We start from the raw sequence: 24991 nt of genomic DNA on the forward strand, positions 1-24991 counted from the left end.
TCTGTGTTAAAGACCACAAGCCTACTTGACATCACCGAGTAGCAAAGTAGGCATCAATACTGTCTTCAGGGGGAGTCTGAACTAGTAAGGGAACAATGACTGTGAAATCACAGCTTGACTTGTGCAACAGACCTACTGCACAATATTTTCCTTACCCTTAAGTACTGACTATTCAATTGTTTTACAGGAACACAGCCCTGTGGAAAGTACTACATTTTATATTGTCAATGTGGTCTCTATTTTAAAAACACCTAATATAACCAGTTGCATGACCCATATTAGAAAATTTCAAACTCTACATGTAGGGTGACAGTTTGTGGCATTTATTTATAAAGATACTTAAAAATCAGCTCTGTAAGTGATGGAGAATTAACCACTACATCCTCTCCAGAGACTATCTGCCTGCACTACTAGGTTCCCTAGGTTTTACTTCTCCAGATTATATCTTGCCAGTTGGTGTTTTCAATTACTTCTTATTTTTTTTTTTCTGAAAACATTAATAAGAAAATATTTATTTTATGAATATGTTTCTACAGAACAGCACTGTTGTCACGTTGCATTATGTACTGTACTAGTAACTGAGGTCCTACTACTGGAACAAGTAATCTCCCCAGGTTCAGATACAAGGCTTCAAATTACCAATTGTGGTTCTTTCAAAAATGAGCCTTGTCTGGATTCCAATGTAAGTCAACAATTTTGGGTGCATTGGTGGTTTTGGAAGGTATTTCACCAGGCTGACTCTCTTCCCATAGCTGTCCTGATCCACTGAGTGACCTTGGGCAAGTCTCACAATCCTCATCTGCCTGTTTGCCCACAGGTGAAACATTCAGAAGCATTCTTGCTAAGGTAAATTCTACTCTCTCAGGAAAGAAATACAAAATAATTACACAAAATCAAAATAAATTCCTTGGATTTGCATATCTGATACTTGAATTTGGCCTCCTGTACTTATTTCCCCGAGGTTTACAAGCTTATTGCTATAGTAAAATCTTTTGAAGGTGCTGAAATAAAGCTTGTGAGTGCACATGGTCATTACTAGGTACATGTAATGTGTTGTGCATTTGATCACAAGCTGCCCTTCCTACTTCTATATTAAAATATTTTTATTTATCCCTTTATGTGGGATAGAATCAAGTTAATAACATTCATTTTAACTACATATAAGACACAATTGGTATATTGCAGCCCATGCTAGGCACAGAAGAGAGACCACTCATGATGCAAACTTCCACATTCATACCTAAATCACATTTTATATTGCTTGTTCCTTGCCCCAAATCTCACAGAAGTGACACTTGCAACCTCCTGCTACCCACATGGGTTTATTTTTTGGAGTTCATGGAGTTTTTTTTTTTTCATTCTCAGTCCTGAATGAAGCATTCATAAACTCAGATCAGATTTACATACTGAGACTTCCAGTATTTTTCCTTTCCAACCTTCTGCCCAGCTGACCCCAGATGCAGATAAGTACAGAAATACTAATGCCTATTTTAATGACAGAGCAAAGCCCTGTAACCCAGAGCCGCCCGTGGCAGCACTGTGGACATTGCCAGCCAGCAACTGGCCGAAAAAGAAGTTTTGGCTATTAGTTGTTTCCTTCTTCCCTTCTCCTGGCAGCAGATCCAGCAATGCCCACAGCCATACACACCAGCAGAACTGGCTGATCTAAACTCGCCTTGTCTAGAAACTGCTCTCACAATGGACACAGCTACAAACTGGCACCGCTCTACTGAAAACGCATAATGCACCTGGTGGGCTGGAAGACATTTCTGGTTTATATATAGGTTAAGCTCTGACTTTCCAAACCACATTTTGGCAAATGCTTTGATTGGATAATTACAACACTCTGAAGCCAGCCAGCCCTCTAACTTTTATTGCAAAATTATAGATGTTCCATACAGAGAGCCTTTATCCTCCAGATGTTCTTGTTTGGTAGGCAAGGTTTAAGACTGGATTTGCAAAAGGACTCACACTGGCCTTACTCTGTTCCCACTCAAGTCACAGGATCACAAGACTGGAATAGATTTCCTGGGGGCATGGAGTTCAGCCTCCCACTTTCACGGGCAATGACATCATAAAATCCTTTCCATAAAGTCAACGAAAGTTTCGTCACTGACTTCAGTGGAAGCAAAGAGGGGTCAGTTCTGAGTTTGCTGGAAAATTTGACATTTGATATAATGAAACTGAGATAAAGAAGTGCAATAAGATAAGTTAAATTTAGAATAAAACTTGTGATGCTGAGGATGTACATAAATCAGATGAGGTTAAGGAGGTACATAAAACAGATCTATGGGTTCAGTAGGCCTAATTTACAGTTGAAACATGAATTCTGATCTTAATTCTGAAATTTGTGAGCCATATTTAATAGTGCTGGCTCAAGCCAAAAACACACTTCCAGATTGAACTCAGCGCTTTGTATTTCTAACATTCAGAGATAATTTTCCAATGAAGACTGCTAACCTTTCTGCATACCAACAATCTCCAAAACCAGCAAATCAACAACTTAGAGTGGACCTGTAGAAAATATACTCTTTTTAAAATAGAGTTGCTTCTCATTTTTGTCCATCTACTGAGATTTGAATAATTCAAAATTAGTCATTTTCTTACAATTGCTGCATAATAACTATAATCACACCTCAGACAAACATATTCCAAGCTAACAAATGTGTTATTTATGGCCTTTAGCAGTAAGCAATCTTGCTATGCTTATGTTAAATGAAAGCTTTCTGCCTCTTTCAGTAGTGCCAATTATAGTAAACAGTATAGTAAAAGGATAGTAAAAACATAACAGATATTTATCCAGGTTTAAAATAAGCTGTTTTCAAAAGGCTAAAATCATCATGTTTATAAACAGAATAAAAATAAAACTTAAGACCAAAGATAGAGTAATTCTACACCAGAGGTCCAATATGCTGTATGGAGGCATGCTAAATCAGTTCCCAAGGATGGATAAAAAAAGGCGGTCTTTGTTTCACACCAAAGATCTCTCTGACAGGTACTCAGCATTGTGGGGAAAAGAGGAAGACAAATGGTACTATTAATCACTGAAGACAGCTACATCAGCACCTGTACGACCATCAGCATCTCTGTTGAGAATGGAAATACCCCGTGTGCTGAGATAACCCAATGGGGAATTTATTTCCAAGCTGGAAAATCCCATAAGCCACTTCTCAGCCCTGCATCGAGGGAAGGACTATAAATCATTAGGGGATCACGGGAGCCAGAAATAGGAAGTGCTTAACAGATCATTACATCCATATGCCTTGGTGGTTTCTCAATGAATTACTTGATTTGAATGGAATGAGAATGGAGCCCATATGATCCATATACAATCTCTAGTTCCATGCAGAGATCAACATTTAAGGGCCATTGCCTATTAGCAGTTGCCAAATCTAAGATAGATAGCCCTATCCTATTTAAAACCAAGGAACCTGAAGACATAAATGCTCATTAAAGTTTGGCTAATGACTGTATACAAGTTAGAAATCTCATAAAAGAAGTTCAAAAGCAGGAGTTATTCATTAGTGTCACTCCTCCCTTCTACATGCACAGGGATATCTTCAGGCTCTCTAGTTTGCTTTCAGCACAAGTATTCCTTCCAAAAAAGCCAGGTAACGTGTCTCATAGATTATTTTGCTTCTTTTAGTCTCAATTGGAAAAACATAAAAACTTCCATAGCTCAAATCCCTGTGCATAAACCATTTGAATAACAGCATTATACAAACATAAAATAGCAATACATAATTTCTCATAAACAACTTTTCTTATCTGCCTGTATCTTACAGCTGGCTGCAGAAAGTTCCATCTCAAAACTAATTATTAGACCTGACAATTTTTTCTTTTACATAACATTCCTCCCTACTCATAGAACTCTGCAGAGTTGTTATTTAAATACTGACATAAGTAAACTGAGAATTCAGCATGACATGTTAACATTTTCAGCACAGGCAGTCTTAAAATAACAGCTGTCCTCCCATCATTGAAGGTCACAAATCGTACCTAAAACTCCCTACAGATGGTTCCATATGCAGTGTCATCACAGCATGTTGACTTCTTCAGGGGAAAAAATGCTCCAAATGTAACAAGTCAGACTTGCCCAGTGTGTTCAGGCTATCTATTTTTCAAGTATTGTTTCTCAAATATGAGAAAATGAGGCAGTCTAATGCATTAACTTGAAAAATAGGCCTTAATTGTGCTTCAGTAAACTCAGACTCTAGATTAGACATAGCATTAACTTCACTATTTCACAGAGCTTTCTGACAAAGTATTCAAACTTAAGTCTCTTTCTGATCTTTTGATGGAAAGTTTTATATACATGTTTTTATACATACATTCTTACATGCACACACACGAATGTACATACACATATGACAGTGCCCTTTAAATGGTGACATTTTCTCACATTTACCATCTGATTACCACACAGGAGTAAATTCAGTCACTGCAAGCTTTTCTATGATGCCCGACTCTAAAAACACTAATCTTCTATAGCATATACTAATATATAGATAATCATAAAGAGCTTGGAAACAATGTTTTTTAAATTTTTCCAAAGCTTCTGACAACACGACACAGATAGCAATCTGACCTAAATAACCAGCCTAGTACTTGTAGTATCAAAATGAGGCAGAATATAAGAAGGACAGGTGGTGCCCAGTTGCATTTTGAATGTGTTGCCACACTGGTGTCAGAGACCCAAAAAATACAGGACAGTAGTTCTGATTTGACTTCCAGACTAGTTGTGATCTTTGTAATTCGGCAAATTCTCCTGACTGCTGTCCTCAGGACAACCATTCTAATCCAGAATCCTGCCTCTTTATGGAAAGTTCTGCTCACTTGGGTGGTCAACCAGACCTTTGCAAATCAGAGACATCCCCAGTTGCTCTGCATTTGGAAAGATGAACTGGAAATGGGTCTGATAGATCAAGATTTTTACTAAGAGTACCACAAGCACCTCAGTTGTTGTGCCTAAATTCTGGGCAATCTTTAGTGTAGAAAGCAAGTGCCAGACAGAAAAGCCTAATTTCCTCAAGTGTTGCTTAGGTCACTGTTTTCCCAGATTAAAGAAAGAAAAACAGAAAAGGAAAATGACAAAGTCACTACTAAGCTTCACACTGGAAGGAAGAGAGCTTTAGTAGTCAGGCAGAAAGGGACCTGGGGGTACTAATTGACAGGAAGCTCAACATGAGTCAACAGTGTGCCCAGGTGGCCAAGAAGGCCAGTGGTGTCCTGTCCTGTATCAAAAATATCATGGTCAGCAGGACGAGGCAAGTGATCCTTCCCCTGTACTCTGCATTGGTGAGGCCACACCTGGAGTCTTGTGTTCAATTCTGGGCCCCTCAGTTCAGGAAAGACATTGAAGTGCTGGAGCAGATCCAGAGAAGAGCAACAAGACTCAAACACAAGACCTATGGGGGGAGGCTGAGGGAGCTGGGGTTGTTTAGTCTGGAGAAGAGGAGGCTTAAAGGTGAGCTCATCACTCTCTAGAACTACCTGAAGGGAAGTTCTAGCCAGGTGGGGATTGGTCTCTTCTCCCAGGCAGTCAGCAATAGGACAAGGGGGCATGGCCTTAAACTCTGCCAGGGAAAATTTAGGCTGGATATTAGAAAGAAATTCTTTACGGAGAGAGTGGTCAGGCATTGGAATGGCTGCCCAGGGAGGTGCTGGACTCACCATCCCTGGAGGTTTTTAAACTGAGATTGGATATGACACTTAGTGCCATGATCTAGTCAATGGACTGGAGCTGGACCAAGGGTTGGACTTGATGATCTCTGAGGTCTTCTCCAACCCAGTTGATTCTGTGATTCTGTGATTTAGTAAAGCATTTTTCTATATCTCATGGGAAAACAGTTTGCAAAGGAGTTGAATTGCCCAACCTACACATTCCCACAGTAGCTTCTCAAAGTATTTAACACAAAAATTATTTACGTTCACCTATAAAGACAGGAGCTGTCCCTCTATTACATTAAGTCAATAATTTAAAAAGCACAAATCCTACTAGTAAATACAAATAGTCTGAGCATGATCATGACAGGTGGTCATAATGATAAAATAATTAATAGTAAATTCAGAACTCAATATTGAAAATTCTTTGCAAATATTAACCATCTCTTGCAAGGCCAGTTGCAAAAACTTTAAGGACAGGCGTGTATTAAAAAACTTGTTCAGATTAAACAGGAAATCAAAGGTAGAGATGGATGAAACTTGCCAATTTCAGTCTAACTTGAGAGTTAAATTGAATTATGTAATGACCTGTCAACCTGCTTCCTTTCCGTTAGACACAGCATTTAGCAGATAAACTGTGTATTTCTGGAAAGGACACATCAAGGAAGCCTGTAGCTGTTGGCAATTTGCATATATTTTTAGGGGGCAACAGACACAAAGGCCTGAAAGACAACAGTTAAGTTTCATTTATTAAGAGGATCCACCCACTTTTAAGATAAACCATGTGAATACCATAAGGTTCATTACAGCAAAACTGAAAGAAATTTTCTTCACAATAGAAAAGAGATTGTGTCATAGCACGTTACAGCATGTCTTCAAAAGTGGGACCCAACACACACCTCAGATATTACATTTCTTGCAATCTGGTTCAGAATAATCTTCAAGATAATATTCCCATCCTTGCAGGAAGCCAAAAACAAGGAGTAAAGGCAGTACAGTTTATCATTCCAATGTACTACCAGTTATAAAGCAGTATAAACGTGCATTAATTTCTGGAGGAATTGCCCCTTTCATCATCTTGTTTTGGGGGGAAAAACAGATTTACTAAATTTGACTTTGCATCTCTATTACAGCTCTTTGTATCAATTTTAAAACTCATTGTCATTCCTTGAATCCAGCATTACTGACAGAAACTGCTGGTGCTTTGTCTAATCTGACATCCCTTGCCATCCTGGCAAGAACCAGATGCCACAAGAAAGGCACTAAAAACACCACAACAGTGGACAATAACACATTAAACAGCTTAGGGGGGAGCTAACCTTGCCAGAGCTTTTCTTCATTGGTCACTGCACTAAAATATGAAGTTATATCCATTGAAAGTGATGTGGCATCCACACTTCTAAATGATAAATTGCCAAATATTTTGCCTCAGTGACCTCTTGTGGCAGTGAGATTGAGAGATATTACGCCAGCATTGTAGATAACAACAATCCTTCCATTTAAATGATATATGATTAATAACAATGAGTGAATACCTAAATGAGTAACTCATGAGGAACACAACCATTTCATTATAGTGTGATCTTTTAGTAATACATACAAAATAGAGGATGTTTCCTTTTCTATTATTTTTTCAGTTGAATACATGAACACACTTACCACTTTCTGGCCCAAGAGGTAAACTAACAGTTGGACACAGGTTAGGCATGGTGTTCCTCAAGTCAGCTAAAAGTAGGAAAAATAAAAGAAAGAAGAAAAAATGAAGGTTTAAAATGCAATCAACACCTCAGTATTTCTAGCATTACTTCTCGGATCTGAAAGTTGCATCTTCTCACCACAAACAAGAGTAAGGTTGTGAGGTTGCTTTGTTATCTAACCCTTTTGAGCTCACACATGAAACCAGAATTCTGTGAGTTTCCATATTTATAAACATTCCTACACTTTTCAAAATATGGTTATTTATGAACAACTCATTTCAGTAGTTCCGCGTTTTTTTCCATGCCCTTTTCTGTATTTGGTTTTGTGCATCACAAAAAAACGTGAGATTTTCCCTGCTTCTTCATTAGCAAATTGGAATTTACCAAAACAGGAATTAGGAACAAGTCAGTTTCTAAAAGTAACCTTTACAAATTAAAATTCAATTAATCATTCATATTTTCCATACACGAAGCTTCTCATTTATTAATACTCCCTTAAACATTTTGTAATTTTAAATAACAAACAAGAAGCTTCCTCTGCTCATTCACATTTTGTAAAACACTTTGGCTAATCAAATCAGTTTTAAATTCTCTATTAAGATATAGTAAATTACTATACATAGAGAAGCTGAAGATAGATGAGATTCTCTATTTGCATCTTCCACTTTGTACTGGCCAAGCATATAAGTAATAGATATTTCTAAAAAGTCAGGAGTTTTATGATACCATTCACACTGACAGACACATGGTGTGAACTGTGGGCTTGTTGTACGCAGCAACAGAAGTTGGACTCGGTCATCGTTGTGGGTGCCTCCCAGCTCAGGATATTCTATGATTCTATGGCAGGAGTGAAGAACTAGAGCTATTCAGAACTCTCTCTAACACAGCACAATGTTTGTCATTGCCTGAACTGCAACCATGACTATAAATACAAAGTCAAACTGATAATGAGCGGAGGAGCCATGTGGGCAAACAGCTTACATGTCAACTTATTATGGAAAGCGGAGGCACAACTACTTTCCTCCGACAAGACTGTGGTCTAAAACCAGAGACCCCGTTTCATGCTATCATCCCACTGCCTTCAGTAAATTCCTCCTTCAGATTTCACTCATTTTCCCTTCAGCCTCAGAGGTTTCTTGTTCCTCTTCCTGGTTCCCAGGCCACCATCACACCAGAAAAACTGATACAAATTTCTGTCTGCAAATATCTCTATTTGCATAAACACCTGTGCCTTGCTGTGTGTTATAGTGGAAACACATCTGAAGCTTCTTCACTACATAAGGAAATGTCACCATCTCTCCTAACACTCCTCGCTTTGCATATATAGCAGGCTGTTCATCATCTCTCTGTCTGTGAAGTGAGCAAGATCCTTTATTTTTAGTTGATTCTTTGCCAACAAAAGGAAAAATAATTCCAAAAAGCAGAAGTGTTTCTACACTTCCACTGTCTCCTCTTCACTTCATCTTTCTACCATTCTTCATTCTCACCCCTGGCTGACTCTCAGCTCCCCCTGCTCACAGGGCTCCTGCTGCTGCCTACTTTATCAGGGCAGTTGTTCCCTTCCTCTCAGTGTGAGACCCTCAGCTCATCGCTCCCTATACCTTCCATACTGTCTCCCAGCTCCATGCTGTCTCCACTCCTCAACAAGGGTTGCCCCACTAGAGGTGAAAATGCACGGTCTAGTGGGTGAAGTGCCAGCTCAGGACTTGAAAAGTTCAAGATTGAGTTCATATTTCAGATACAGTGTGAATAGAAGTTTTCTTTAATTTTACCGACACTCTAAAATGCAGTGTATTGCCAGGATATCTGATTTAGTTCTACACAACTTTAACAGGATTATCTTTATATCACATGCCCTGGACAGTATATATTCACACTTCATGCCTTGCCTCTCCACTTGGATGTCAGCCCTTCTTTACCCTGCAAGAACTAAGTGAGTTTAAAAGCAGGAAAAAGTACTCATTTTATTTTTTTCCTTGATACTGTCAACATCACCAGATCTGCCCCATGGGACATCACTGCTCTCAGTGGAGTTCAACAAGGTTCTGACTACGTAGACTCAATAACAAGCCATCCTCCCATAAAGGGATATAGAGTCCAACAGGCATTTGCTTTCCTTATTGTTTCAGTAATGTTAAATCAAAGCTCAGCAAAGTAGAACTAGACCCACCCAAAAGGAGTGTGAAAAATGACAAACTCATAGAAATATTTAAACAAAGTAATACTGACTTTGTTTTGCTATGGAAAAAAAAATTCACTATGACTAGGAGTGGTTTTGATTCCTTTTGAGGAAATAACCTAACTTATCATAGCTTCTCATCTGTTTAAATCTGTGAAGGCTTCTTACTGCTTGAAGAAAACAGCACTACCTTGGAACTTGGTCTTGGCCTTTTCTTTACCAAAACAGCCAAAAGTGAATTTTACATTCCATAGCAAAACCACATTTTTTGAAGTTATGCATATGCACACACAATTAAACCATAAACCAAGCAGTGAGAAACAAAGAAAGATGTCCTGACCAGGACTGAGCAGTGGGACAAAATATATTTGTATTCCTGCATAGGACACAAGTCTCCTGTATAATCTAAGAAATTAAATTATACATCTTTGAGGTATTTCTTTTCCTTTTCTATTAAACTGAGATTAAATTTCACTTTTCCCCTGCATATACTTGTCTACTTCGCATATTTGTGATCCTTCTAAATTGGTCCTCCATCTGAAAGTTGGAGCTTCTACACATTGAAGACAAATAATAAGCTTTAATGTGCAGAAAACAGAAATGTCATGTGCACACTTACCAGGCTTTTGATACCAGCCGAATGGGTGTATTCTGACTTCAGCATCTGGTGAACTACAATTTGAAACTTGCCAAGCACTTCTTGTTTCCTCAGCACACGTCTGGATTCCGAGGCTGTTCAGAGTCAGGCACACAATCTTTCCACCTGCCAGGGAAATACATCGCTATAGAATTTTCATTTTTCTAGATAGTATTTTGAGAAAAGTGAATACAGCATGATTCCACTGAGTGTTAAAAAGAATTCCACTGACTTAGAAACCAAAATAGGAAAATACCGAAAATAGGCCAAGTTCTACTGTTGTTGAAAAATCACAATTAATTCAAAGTGAGGGAAGGTGGGTAACCAATGTTGTAAACCATTAAGGTCACTAAGAGTATTTCTACTGTGCAAAGAACACGACCTCTTCTTGGTGCAAGCAGTCCTTTATGGTCAGTGTAATCCTAGAAATTAATAATCTGCATGTATGTTGAAACATGTTCCTTGCTTACATCAAGACAAAAAGTCTGCCTTTCAAAGACCTGGTGTAAATATTTCTGTGCCTGAAAAATATTGAGGGTTTGAAACACAGCTGGCATCATCTTAGATCATGTTGAAATCACTACTGAAAGTTCTTTGACTATATGAATGCCAGGACTGGATGTCTGAAATTCCACACAAAAATATTAATCAGATAAACTAGAGGTGTCAGTTTTGCTCGTTCAGTGCTTTAAAATCCTTATTTTATGTTAGAACTATTTAAAGAAATGTAAGGTCATATTCAGTTCAAAATTCAAATTTCACATGATCATACAGAGGTATGAAAACCATCAACTATTTTTGATTTGTGCAGTAATTCCAATCTAAATTACATTGGGTTACCTTTCCAAGCTATGCATTTTTGACCTGAATGAAAATTTTCTCTGCCAAACAAAAAAGGGAATTAAAATTATACATTTCTGAAGTGTTCCAGATTCCCAAATGAGCTGTAAAACCAGCATGTCCCAATGACCTCAGGGAAAGCTGATTAGCACAGGACACTTTCGAAAACAGGGTTAGCCATTTTAGTGGCGTAAATCTGAATTTGGAATAAAGTATTAAAACCTATTTAATTTACCTTGACCTGGATATCACTCCATTTTTGAACAGCTGCTATAGACTTTCTTTCAAACAGACCACTTTACAGCCAGTGGAGAGAAAGAAAAGACCTCCAGAACAGGATTCAGTCAACCAATTCAGTGATCCCATAATTGTGTCTGTACGTCTCTCTGCTGACTATAGAGGGAGCAACACCACTTAACGTAGCCATCTCAGGTGAATAAAATACATTCGTTTGACTTTCTAATAGCTTTCAAGTCATGCAGACTTTTAAAGATCCTATTTCCTTGGACTAACAGAAATCCTACTTGAGATGTCTTAAGTAGCTAAAATACTAGGGAGGAGAAGATATGCAACCTCTATCCCCAATTGACCTTTCTCAAGTAGAAGACTAAAATTTGGAAGCAGAGAAGTTCGGACATCCAAGAAAGTCGAAAGTCTAAGCTTCCCCGAAGTATCCGTGGACATTATGTGCTTAAAGTGCACTTAGAAACATAAATATTACTGAAATTGAGTCCCCTAAGCTTTAAAGAATGAAACAACATTAAAAAAAAATCACAGAAAGAGGTCAACCAATATTTTGGAAGAGGAGTTGATAAATGAGAAGTGACTGTTTCCTGGACTTTTATCAGTTTTAAGTTCATTCTGTTGGAACTGCAGTCACTTTAGAAATCACCCTCATGAAGTTTTCTTAATAATATCTGAGATGCGGAGCATGTCAGACATGGTTTGGGTTACTCAAAAAGGTGCTAAAGAGAGTTGCATAAGATGTGAAAGGGCTTTTAAAGTGCCCTTCACAGTAAAAGAACGGTAAAGTTTGGAATAATCAAGGGAGGCTGAAATTATTTTTAAAATAAAAATAGGGAAATATACCTGATATCTGGGAGTCATTAAAAAAGCTGAATCCTGTGCAACAAGGGTCAGCATCACACCAACGCTCACACTCAAAGAAGCTGGGAAAGGAAAAACATCATTAATCTCAGCATCATTAATAATCTGTCTCTGACATGGAGAAGGGAAGAGAGGATATTGCAAAGGGGAGAGACACTGAGAACTTGTCGAGTTGTCTTTCATGGTAAGACTGCTTCATAGTACTTCATACTGCATAGACACTTCCATACATTTTCTGTTTGTAGATGAAATTACATTTGACCAGTATACTTCTACCAGACTACACTTAATAATTTAAATATTGATATCTGCCCTAAAAATATCAGCCTAAATTAATTTGGTGTATTATTGCCAAGCGACTTAACTGGCCAAACAGCAATTTAATACTAGTATAAGTAACAATTCACATATATATAGTTACTAATTGCATACAATTTTTTTTTATTAATGAATTATAAATTTCCTTTAACTCATATGCTATTTTTATTTTGTTAAATATTCTTAAATAACGTTGTTCTTGGATCAGTACATCTGATCCCCTTCATCTGCTTAACAGGGCCCTGGTATTCCAGGCTTGATTAAACTTCCAGTAAAAACAAAAGAACTGTCATATCCTACCCATCTGAAACAGTTTTTCTGCTCATGTCAGTCTTATTCCTCACTGAGATTGCTGTTACTTTCTGGAATGGTATACGTGTGTAGAAGCTCTTCACAGAACTTTTTAGAGTGACTAGAAGGAAAAACAGAAACAAAATTGGAAAAATCAGTTTAACTTTGTAATTTACATATACTGGTCAAATAATCATGTGATCAAGGTAAAGTTCATGTTTCTATGCTATACTGGTCTAATAAAAGGTAATTTTACATTATTGCAGTAAACCTTTGATGGTTAAGCCTGAAGATGGACAAAAATCCAATAAGTGGAGGGTCTAAAAGCTGAGCAAATTACATCACCAAGGAAAGATTTGCATCCCAGGACTTCTGAGACCTGTATTGACATTACTCCTCCTGCAAGGTTCAAAAACCAGGGGATAACTCCAGATTGGAAGACTCCAGTATGCTCATGCATTATTCAATCTGTGCTGCATTTTAGGCTCCCCAAAAGACATAATTTAATAGTTTAGTTCAGTGGACCTTTACATTTTTCACAGCAAAATTGTAAGTTCCTGTACAGTGATAACAGGCTTGTTTATCCAGCTTCCTCACAGGAGCCCTATGAGAAAATCATTGAACTTCCCAAGCATTCAAAGAGCAGAGGTTAAAATCCACGTGTTGATAACTCTGGATTTGCTAAAAAAAATATTACACTCCACAACTTTCAATTTTTACATTGCTTAACTACCATGACAATTCTCATAATGGTAGAAAATTATATTGATGACATATCAATGACATTCCCATTTCACCCATATTATGAACAAGTTTAAGACCCAAGATACAAATTGCTTGAACTACCATTGGCCTCTCTGAATTGGGAGCCATTGAGGTGGACAGTGGAACTCGTGGTTAATATCTTTCCACTTTGAACTGGAAATGAAAAACTCTACCCAGACCAGACTGGCCTTCCCTTGCACCATCACATCCCAGAACTCATTCATACATTCAGACTTGTTATCTCAGAATGAAGAGCCTACACACTGGCTTGCACTACCATGATCACACCATACATTATACATCCAAATCCCCAAACTTGCCTATTTTACGATACAATGTCTGCGGCTGCCAGGGTAGCACAGTTCGACAGTTTTCCGGTATTTGATCAATGCTGCCATCACAAATCTGTGCCTCAGGATAGAGGGTACACACAAAGTAAAGGTCTGCAGTGCTTTGAATATCTGCCATTCGACAAAACTCATCTTCCTGTGTACAACCTGGGAAGTAAAGTCACAAAGAGTTACGCACACATATGAGTTTCTTCTCCTCTGTTTCTCTTCATGTCTTCGGTGCACCTAAATCAAAGAACTAAAAGTGAGAATGTCAATGTTATTCTGTTATGGTGTGAATGTCAATATTATTCTACTATGGTGTGAGAGAAACAGGGATAGATTGTGTTTCTAGCGACACTGTGTCAAGCATTACCCCAGTATACGAGTGTCACTCTAACACTGCGATTCATAAAGAGCTCTCTCTTTTAGTAAATATGACATACAAACTGTGTATAAAATAACTGCATCAGTTGTGGGTCTCTTACTTTAAAGAAAATAAATATTTTCTACAATGTCTTAGGAAGCTTTTGCAAAAAAAAATATTTCTGAAGTGTAAATATGTTCCACAAAAAAATATAAATAACTTTTCCAGAATCAACTGCTCAAGCATTTGCTTGCACCAGTTTGCACTGAAACTTGCCCCAGGGTAATAATGCACCTTCAGAAAAGAAACAAGGGTGTCAAATCCATTTCTTAATTTCAGTGGCAATGGCTCCTGTAAATATAATACATACTTCAAAGCTTCATCTCGAACAGGCATAGCTCTACTGACCTCTTACAGGGATATTTGTGCACTGTTTAATACTCTTGGTTCTGCCTTCCTGGTAGTGAGAGCTAGAAACTCCTCTCCATTTATCACATCAAAACACACTTTATCAATAACTCCAAATATCTGAATTTTACCTTCTCCTTTTACCACTATGGCAAGTATCTATTTGGAGGTGAAAACTTCAAGAATAGCAGAACATTGCTCAACCTGTATCTTCTACTTCTCTTGCCCAAAACAGAGATGATGAATAATGGGTACCCTTTCTGCTACAGTAGACAAAGATTTTAAGGAAGAAACAGGTGGTCCCATTACCAATTTCCATTAAAATTTTGTAGGTTTTCTCTGAAAAATCACTAAGTCCAGAGTATCTACTCATCATGACTATAATACCTATTAAAATATTTTAATTAATTATTATTCCTTAAATAATAACAGTTTCCAAGATGTCTTACGTGTGAGACACCAAAGCACAGCTTCCTCTGCCAAGTACTTCTGCCTGAAGACCCAATATTGCTGGTAAGGCAGAGAATAGTTCTGGTCACTTTGTATCTGGCTGTTGTCCATCAGGTAGAAAAGATCCTTTGTGGAATCTGAAATTCAAACAAACAAACTCACAAAAAAACCACCCTTAACTATGATCTGAAATATATTAAATGTATTTATATATAAAATTCTGCCTTTCCCAGTAAAACACCTGCAACTGTTTTGTAGGGCTAGCAGACACCAAAGGCTTTAATAACAGAATTGTCCACCCACAGTTATTGGTACCTGTGTGGTCAATATCTCCTTGCTGAGCTGCATTGTCAGAATGTTTCCACCACCAAAAACTAGATGAAAATCACATATCCTAGAAATAAGAATGTTCTCTCTACTTTGGCACACAACACATCAGTGTAACAGTGAAGTATAGTGCCTCGGAGCATGTTACAATACCTTGATCAATCTAGTTTTATTAATCCAAAATACAGAAGTTTCCTTGTATTCCCTTGTGAAGCTTTTATACCTCTCAGTGTTAAAAGATTTCTTAACAAGTTTAATACCTATTTTAGTCTTTTTAACCTTATTTCTCCTAGTTTATGCTCCCACAGACACCACTAAATAACTCCTTTCTGTCACCTACCTGTGATCCTTAGAAATGTGTCCAATGCTTTATATCCCCTGAGCTCCCTCTAAAGCAATCACAGCTATTTCAGGCTGTTTTCAAGTTAATCCCTTTAAATAAGGACCCACGCAAATTGTTGAAAGAAATGGACACTCTTCACTTATCTCTCACAAATTTCTTCATAAACACCTTTTTAATTTATCAAATGCCATCAGCAGGTCTCATCCCCAGTTACTCCAACTTTGTGAGAGATTGTTCTTTAATCTTACATGCGCTGAAACAGCCAGACAAAAATGAAAATAGGAAAGTAAAGACAAGCTGATATCTGCAGATGAAATGCTGAAGCACCCACTGACATGCTGAGAGTGCACAATAGCTCTGAATTTTCTATCAGAAAATATAATATGTTACCATGTGCTTTAAGTATGATCATCAAGTAATAAAAGCTCTGTAGACATCTTCCCAGATGCATCCACAACCTTTTTTAAAAGGTGACTTACAAGTCTCATTACCTCTCAAGTCTTAACTTCAACCTTCAGTTTCTTTTGAAACTTTGTGTCAGGACTAAAACTAAGGGATGGAGAAAGAAATTGCATTCCTTGCATAACTTCAGGTTTTAATGATATCATCAGCCACAGCAAGGTACATGGAGAACCCTGAGGGCTGCACTCATGCCTTGGCAGGTAAATACAAGAGAATTTCACCCCACGTATTAAGTGCAATTTTTTCTCATTTTTAAGTCTAGACTTTAAAATACCAGCAATTGAAGAGGAGCTCCACTAGGTAAACAGGCATTTTAGTTTACCTTCCTTTGAGATTAAGCAAAATCAGTAATGCACTTCATGTTAGGATTTTACATGTATTAAATCACATGCTCAGGTATTCATCAAGGCTCCTCAGTAAACATTACAGTTCATGAGAGATTAATCAATGTGCTCTCATCACTGCTCTCTTAGGATTATCGTGCTGAAGGCCCGAATTAATTCTAGTAATATAATACAGATTATTTTGGATAGATACATGATTTAGTATAATGAAGAGCAGACGCTGCGATAACAAAGGAGTCAGAGAACTTCACAGGTCACTCACTTTTCATCACACACATAAGAAACACTTGGGACTGCAGTTTCATCCCGAGTTTCTCTAAGCATCATATTTACACTCCTATTTTCAGTAGCAGCAAATATGCCCAGTTACCCAGGATAAAGATTTGATTCCTGGGTTTATGTGAAATTTTTTCTCAGCCAAATAGTATTTCCTGAGTCATTACAGTTCAATAGGTCTTGAAAGAATAACCTTTCACAGAACATTTTAACACTTTCTTTTCCAATCTGGCCAGGGAAGGTAAAAAACAAAGACAGAAGGTTTACATTTTTAATATCTTTCAAAACCTATATCAGACCTCATACCTAAGAGAAACCTTCTGGACTTCACAATACTTACATCATCACAATACATATATGGCAATTTATGATATTTTCTTGTTAAATTCTACACCTTCCTATGCTATCTTCTGCTACCTGCTTTGTCTGTCCTTATTATAATACCTGACAACGTTAGATCATTTTCTGTTTTCAAAGCTGCAGCATCACACTCTGAGGTTCTAGTCCGGGTGACCATATCGGAACCTGGAACACAACAGGAATTAAAGAGCATTTATCTTTCTTCCACAAGACAAAATCATCCTTAGTTCCCAAATTTAGCAAATATTTTAAAGTGCACCATTTAGAAAAAAACTCCTCAGGCAGTTCCACCAGCTGATGAATCACAAATGAGTAAAACCACCTATGTATAACTCTGGGAAAAACCTAAACCAAAACACGCTGTTTGGAGGATAAAAGCAAATGTGGAGGATAAAAGCATCAGTGCTCTAGAGGGTGTGTGCATTTATAAAGCAGTATCACAAATCATTTATGCAGGTCCTGCTAAGTAAATTGTGGTGTCCAGGAAGTAAAATTGCAAAACCAACACATAAGTAGTTGTCATGCTAATAAAAGTAACCCATTGAGATACATATAATGTGCCAAGTTATTAAGATACCTGGACACTGATGGGACAAAAGCACATGTCTCCATGATAAATTTTTTCACAGCTATTAAAAGTTGTAAAGCATATTCTCAGACACAGGAATTTACCCAAATTTCATAAAACTGACAGTAGCAGGGTTACTCCAGATTACATCACTCCTGCGAGATGAGACTTTTGAGTAGTGTCTCAATTTGGATGGTATAAAATAAAGTAAGAATGACACTTCCATTACAGACCACAAATCTGACACAGCCTACAGTTCATCATAAGCTTTTATAACAACTTCCGTGAGATAACTCACCTCTCCACAGGTAAACTTGCTGAAAGGTAGTAAAATTTCTTTCTGCCTCTTCTACCAATTTAGAATCTAATAAAGAAAAACGTTTGTTAGAATAGCTGCAGGTAGTATTGAAATGCTCAGAAATTGAATTTAAAACACATCCCTAGACTAGGCATCGCCTCACTTACAATATGATGCCCTAGAGAAGAAGGACCCAGGTGTCCTGGTGCTAGTCTGGGTCCAAGCTTTACTCTATTTTCCATCACTGCTTTTTCAGTGCATCTCTACACTTCTCTCTTTTTGTCTTTGCTCCACGTTATACCTTTCTTTAAGACTATTAGCTTGAATCTGCCTGAATTAAATACTGGAAGTATTACAGAGTAACATACTAAACCAAACATGTTATTGACCTTCATGAATTTTCACAAAATAAAACTTGAGAGGTCCATCTATCTAAAAATGCATCTGATTAGGGAGGTCTTATTTTCTTGTGATTGTACAGGTATTGATTTACTTGAGAAAAAAAAAAACAACATCAAAGTACAAGAGCAGGCTGGTGAAAAAGGCAGAGTCTATACAGAATTAAAGTAATGTAAATTGAGATAATTCACTGACATACTTCCACTGAACACTTGTCCTCCCAGAGTGAAGAAAAACATCATCTCTTTTTCATTGTAGCTCACACCTCCACATATACCATCAAAGACAGACGTTGCTGTTGGACTCCAGTCATTGGCATTGCAGATTAGCACATCCGGGTAGCTCATCAGACCACACAAAATGAGACCTAGGCAAAAGCCAAGAGAGAGTTGCATCATTCCAATCATGCTTTGCACCTACACAGAGCTTCTCACCCAAGCATCCCAATGCTTTCTCTAAGTGCCAATGGAACCTATGTCACTGAGATAGATAGCCTTTAGTATTGCTAAAAAAAAATAAAAATAAATAAAAAATTAAAAAAAAAAAAAGAGAGAGAAAATCAGAGCCATATGTTCAAATTGGAGTACTAAGGTTAGCTATTCATATCTCAACTAAACATTGTAGCCTGCTTTACAGAGATTTCAAGCACATACTATTACCACCTAATAAAATATTACTATTATCGGATAATATCAAACAGTGTTTTCAGCATTTCATAGCACCATGGAGACATATTCAATCCTTTGGCGGTCTTACAATCTCAAGCTCTGAACCAAGAAAGCACTTATATTTTTACCGGGATGGTTTCCTGGATTGGTGCCTGATTTCAGTCAGCCCAGGCCTGTGTCTCTCCCAGCATCGCGGTGTGACTCCAGTGGACCAGCACTCTTAAGGCCGGGTGTTCTGGCATCAGTCTGTCACCATAATGTCTAGACAATACTCAGGTCTTGTTTTGTACTTGTTTTCACAGTTAAGGCATTTCTATGGTTTTACAATGCCATCTCTGGTTTGTTTTTATGGCCTTGGTACATGAGATATCGAATATGCTACGTTTTTTGTCTTTTTTTATCTTCTTTTAAACAAAGTGCTAGTCCAAGCAATGCATTTACCTCTGTTACTGAAGCAGTTATGTCTCCCCAATTAAACAGGGAGCTCTACAACATTAATCTTTTTTTTTTTTTACACACCTCCTTCTATTCTCACAAATATAGACAACCCAAACATCTCACAGTAAATGTACAGAGAAATAGACTTTACAAGATCATTTAGAATATTTTGATGCAAAAAAAAAATAAAATATGCTATGTCAAAACAGAAAATACTTTTATGGAAACATTTGCTTGACAACTTCCACTGAATAAGTTTTCTCAAATCCAGGATCAGTTTCCATTCTTAACTGGAGAAGTGGTTGCTACACAGCAGCCAGTAGCACATGCCTGGATATGCTGAGTTTGTCTTTAAAAACATGAGACATCTCAATGAGAGCTTCACTTTTTCTATAGGAAATGCACCTCCAATAAGAAAGCTGATCCCATATGAGCTCAAAAAGAAACTACAGAAAGCTGGCACTGACATTAAGTGATTAAATTTGCTGGCAGATTCTGGGCTCTGCCTAAGTCCCACCTCTGCCAGACTCTGTCCATCTCGCTCCCACTTGCTCTTCTAACTAGACATCCAGACTTCAGAGATTATAGCATTCCTGCTTTCAATAAAATAATGTGATTCCCTGTTTAGCATCCTTTTTTTCTGCTCCAAAAGGGAGCTGATTTACATTTTCACTACAAGGACTCTGTCTGGGGGTACCGTCTTAATTCCCCCATCAGCTGAAAGGCACCAATTTTTGGCAACCAGGCTGAGTTATGTAAGTAGAGAGACATTTTCAGAATTATTTATCTCATCTGAATGCAGATGTCTAAAGCAGGTCAAAAGAATTATCCTTTCAAAATGTCCATTTCTCTCCAAGAGCAGCTTGATACCTCAGGTCTTAATCTCTACCGCTCCAGGCCAAGTCTTAGGAATTACTCAAATTCTGCCTACACTAAAAAGTGTCAGTGATGTAGAGACAGGCTGCTGACGCTGGTGTGGTGCAGAGGTAGGTGTAATGTATCCAAAAATGAGTTCTACTCAGTGCTGGCATTCTACTGCAGAATTTTTTATTTTGCAGTTAGGCGATACCTCCATCAAGTGCAATCTGACTCAAGATGAAGCCGTCACAGCAAGAGTCCCTGCTGCAAGTCTGCCGACAGAAGAGCTGAGCGTCAGTCAGAGATGCGCTAGATGCTGAGAGCACCATGGATTGATACACGCCAGAAAGCACATTCTGAAAACTAGTCCTTTCAAAGGTCTTGAGTCCAGACGAGTTAAATTCTTGTCCTGGGTAGACAGAAGAGGAAAGAAATCTTCAAAAGAGCTCAAGAGGAGAAGGGATGCTTATGGATTGCCTGCAGACTGCAGTTGGTTGAAAGTTTTATAATAAAAACTCAGTCTTAAAAGTTCTTTTCTGGACATTGAGCTCCAGATGCAAGATAAGATCCTCAAATGGTTTGGTGCAATTATACCCAGGTAGTTGATCAGAATGTAGTGCCAGGGTAGGAAAAAACAGTTCACTGTGCCAGCAAATCAATGTACACAGTAAGGCTGGTAATATTCTACTTTCAAGCACTACATTAATAACTGCCAGGTTCAAATAAAACAAACTTATCTCACTAAAAAGTAAAATGTGTAATTTGTCAAGCATAACTGCATCTGCAATTAGGGCTTCTGTTAACTAGACATATATATAAGAGGAAATTATTCATATAATCCTGTATCTAATCTGCAATATCAATAGAAATCTAGAGTAGATCTGGTATCAATATTATTACGTTGATAACAAGTTCAGAAGACCTGTTCTTTTTTTTCAGCTGAGACTTCGCTCTTTATTTTTATTATTACTAACAAATGGCAACTGTGAGTTTTGGATAGAAGTGAAAAGAAAACAGGGACAGCACAAGGTTTTGACTGAAACACTGCAGCACTCTGCATTTGCTTGTCTTGTTTCAAATCTGGTATGAGGCTTAAAGCTGGACACACACTGGATGGGACACGCAGCAGTATCAATCAGACTTAGGCCAAAAAAAATTTTGTTATACATTCATTAGTCCAGCTGAATCACTTTGGAATTCACTGGAGAGCATGTTATTTCTTGGTTGGTATAATAGTAGGACGATTCACAATCAAAATTATCATAAACTGTTAAATTGTGTATAAGCTGGTCAATAATGCCTTATATAATCAAACAGCAAACTGTTTAATAAAGAGAAATCATAGTAAAACAAAACAGAACAGAATAATACGTCAAATAGAATTTGAGGTTTTGTGGAACTATCTGGTGGAGAAAACCATTGAAATGGCTCATAAAAGCTGTATTCCTAATTTATAGGCAACAAGACAGCAAGGGAAGATATGCTAAGGTTTCTGAGCTATCGCTAAATGTTAAGCTCTGAAAAGTATTGTGTCGTCTTAAACAAAGATGCTCCCCACATTTAGTCATGACCCTATATAGAAGTAACCACAAGTCTGGGCACATCAGTCTACTATTAGATGAGTGATTCGCATTTGATACCTCTCTTCAAATAGACCATCACTGCATCTCCCTCTGAGTTCCTGACACGCAGCAGGCAGCTGAGGCGACCGATGCTGGTGGCAGTGGGGTTCCCCAAAACACCTTGCACCTGAGTCAGAAAACAGGTACGCATAATAAATACAACCTAATTGGTTTCCTCTTCCTTATTCAGAAACTCAATTTATAACCACCACAGCTCCTTGTGGCCCAGTGTGGGCATTCTTTATTCCATCAAACTGAGGTCTCAACTCTTCAATGCCACATTGCTATGCTTAAAGTAGTGAACAGGAAGATGTTACAGTGCTAAAGAGTACACAATTCAAACCCTGGGCTAAAGGAAGGGACTGAGAAATTATGACTGTTTCAGGTGACCTGATTACCAACCTGGATTTTTCTAGTTTATCCAGATTAACCTTCCTTTTAAATCAACCCAGTTTTCAGGAGTTCAGTATATTATAAGAACTAAAGTGCTCTGTGATGTTTTAACCAAACACTGAGGCTTTCAGGTGTCACTTTTTGAAACATCTGGGTATAGCTTCTTTACCAGCTTGCAGGAATTTATTACTGCCATAGTGAAAAGCAATGTCCAAGGGGTCAGGTAACAGCCTGCCTTTCTTCTGTGATGCTGCCTACTTATATTGAATGTACAGTATTATGACAAACACATTTTTAAATATGATAATTTTTACCAATCCAGAGGTGGTGCAATTGAAGTTGACTTCAGCAGCACTGTATAATTCACAGAGAACTTCAGCACCAGAAGGAGTTAAAGTGGCAAAACCACACGTGTCTTCCCTTTCACAGCCTGAAAACAGGAAAGAATTCTTAGATTTCCTAGCATTTCAAGCACAAATTTCTGCTACAAATTCTACTGTTTACCATCGTTTGCCTAGTTTTTTATACCTCTATCAGACTTGCAAGCACATGAATTTCATTAGCCAAATGAACTTTAGTATTCAGCTAATTTAGTAGAGGGTTAGATTTTTAAATTAACTCAGATTAATGCAAAAAGTTGTTTGTCACCTGATGATACAAACAGCTGAGTAAGGTCTAACCATCCACCCACATATTTAATGCCTGCTGAAGCGGACAGGGAAGACTCTCATGAACCGCTTTGCTAGCACATCACATCTGCCTGATATTGTAACCCCATGGCAAATAGATCATGACAAATATCAGCATGATGGGAAGGAAGGAAACATAAAATTCTTCAACCTGCAGCAACCACCTGGTCAGTGGAGCAGGCATCTATCCCCCTCCAGATTTCAGAGGGGTTGAAGATCCCTCTGCCCTTACACACTCACCACTAACTTGCTGCCACAGCTCTGCTCCTGGAACAGGAGGTGAAATTATTTCTAGATTTCACTAGTAAAAAATCAACCAGCTTAGATAAAAATATCATCAGAAAAGGAAGGTAAGCAGTCTGACTTTGTAGAGAAAGAGAGAGGGAAAGATTAAGCGTGACCCTTCAGTGACCACCCCAGCAGTAATATTTTGTAGTAGTGCTGACACTTTACAGTGAATATAACTTATAATGAAAATACAGGCTGCATGCACTGAATCAGATTGCTTGTTAAAGGGTGATCTTTTCCTCCCCAAGAAGATGAGACCGATTCAAAGCACCCTGAAAGCAGTGCAGTGATTCCCCTTGGGCTTAGATGACTTTGAACCAACATCAACCAGCAAACATGATGTGTCCATTTCTAATATAGTATATACATTGTAAGGCTCAGCAGAGGAATATCTCTGCACTTATAAATATCCTTCTGAAATAAGCAAGGATGATTATTCCTCTTTTACATGCCAATCAGGTAATTTGGGAAGAGGCCAAAGATTGGTCTTCACATGTCCTGAACATCTAATCCTTCTTTTGTCTGCACGTATCAAAAGTCTGATGAACGTTTTCTGGTCTGAATCTCAGCTCTCATTCATATTGCAAACTATACCAAATGGCTTTAAGCTCAGATTGTCTGAAGTGGTATGTAAAGTCAGAAGACTTCTTTCTGACAGAAAGACCAATTTGTTTCCCGAAACAAGGTCACCAAAAATTGTAAACATCTTGTAGTGAATTCGTGCTGAACTGCAAAACATATAGGTCATCTAGGAACTTAACTATACACACATCATATAAAAACATTATCATTTTCTGTGATGTTGTCTCTACAGATTTTCTGAGAGTTTTCCTCACCTGATATGCACTGAAAAGCTGGACTTTGCAGGTCGCCCTGAGATGACTGAGACTGAAGAATCTGAGCTTCTTCTGACCCATAAATCAGTCTGGAGGAAGGAACTCTCTCAAATTTTCTGAGCACTAAAAAACCCAAAACAAAACACTTCAGGTAGAAATAAAAATGGAATAATTCTGTAGGGAAAGAGGTTTGCTCATAAAGAGGTTTGCTCATATAGAGGTTTGCTCATATAGAGGTTTGCTCATTAAATGATGTACCATAACTCCATAGATAATGCAGGAGACAGCTGGACTGAGGATATAATTTCTGTTTACATTCAAGTGAGACTTCTTTTCCAGCAGCAGACTGGCCATCTCCCGTTACTTGTTCATGGCAGTGAAGCAAGTACTGAGACAATGGGGTAACAAACTTTCTGCAAAAGAGCCACTGAAACAAGAGCCAGCTCCAACACAACTTGGCTAGAAAGGAACTCCAAGAGCTTTATCACTTGTTTACAGGAGCCTGACAGTCTGATCTCCATTGAGTTGAGGCTCAGGGATCTATCCAAGGTAGTATGTCCTACACGCTCCTTTTTTACTACTTCAGTTCAACATTTAACTCCAGACTATTACTTTACTTACCAAAACCTTTTATCTTCTCTCTCTGAATTGGAAGCACTACACCCAAAAGCCCATGAGGTCTAAATATGCAAAACCTAAAGATCACTAAATGGGGTGAGGGACCCAGTTTAAGTTCCATAAAGTTTGGCCCTGACTGTGCCCTGAAGCTT

The 24991-nt window shown here is 38.0% G+C and overlaps 1 protein-coding gene across 1 annotated transcript in view; it reads right to left on the minus strand.

Moving 5' to 3' along the window:
• TG (thyroglobulin) overlaps positions 1-24991 on the minus strand; it is a gene marked incomplete at its 5' end in the record, with an annotated part of 161899 nt that overhangs the window by 89294 nt on the left and 47614 nt on the right. Inside the window, 13 exons of the mRNA XM_080339625.1 lie at positions 7324-7389; positions 10160-10303; positions 12107-12186; positions 12743-12854; positions 13819-13995; positions 15052-15189; positions 17249-17329; positions 18031-18096; positions 18629-18796; positions 20605-20802; positions 22034-22142; positions 22723-22838; positions 24222-24344. Of these exons, the coding sequence (XP_080195751.1) occupies positions 7324-7389; positions 10160-10303; positions 12107-12186; positions 12743-12854; positions 13819-13995; positions 15052-15189; positions 17249-17329; positions 18031-18096; positions 18629-18796; positions 20605-20802; positions 22034-22142; positions 22723-22838; positions 24222-24344 (1578 nt within the window). The remainder of the gene's footprint in view (positions 1-7323; positions 7390-10159; positions 10304-12106; positions 12187-12742; positions 12855-13818; positions 13996-15051; positions 15190-17248; positions 17330-18030; positions 18097-18628; positions 18797-20604; positions 20803-22033; positions 22143-22722; positions 22839-24221; positions 24345-24991) is intronic.

This window comes from Nesoenas mayeri, assembly GCF_963082525.1.
Source record: "Nesoenas mayeri genome assembly, chromosome: 2".
Lineage (NCBI taxonomy): Eukaryota > Metazoa > Chordata > Aves > Columbiformes > Columbidae > Nesoenas > Nesoenas mayeri.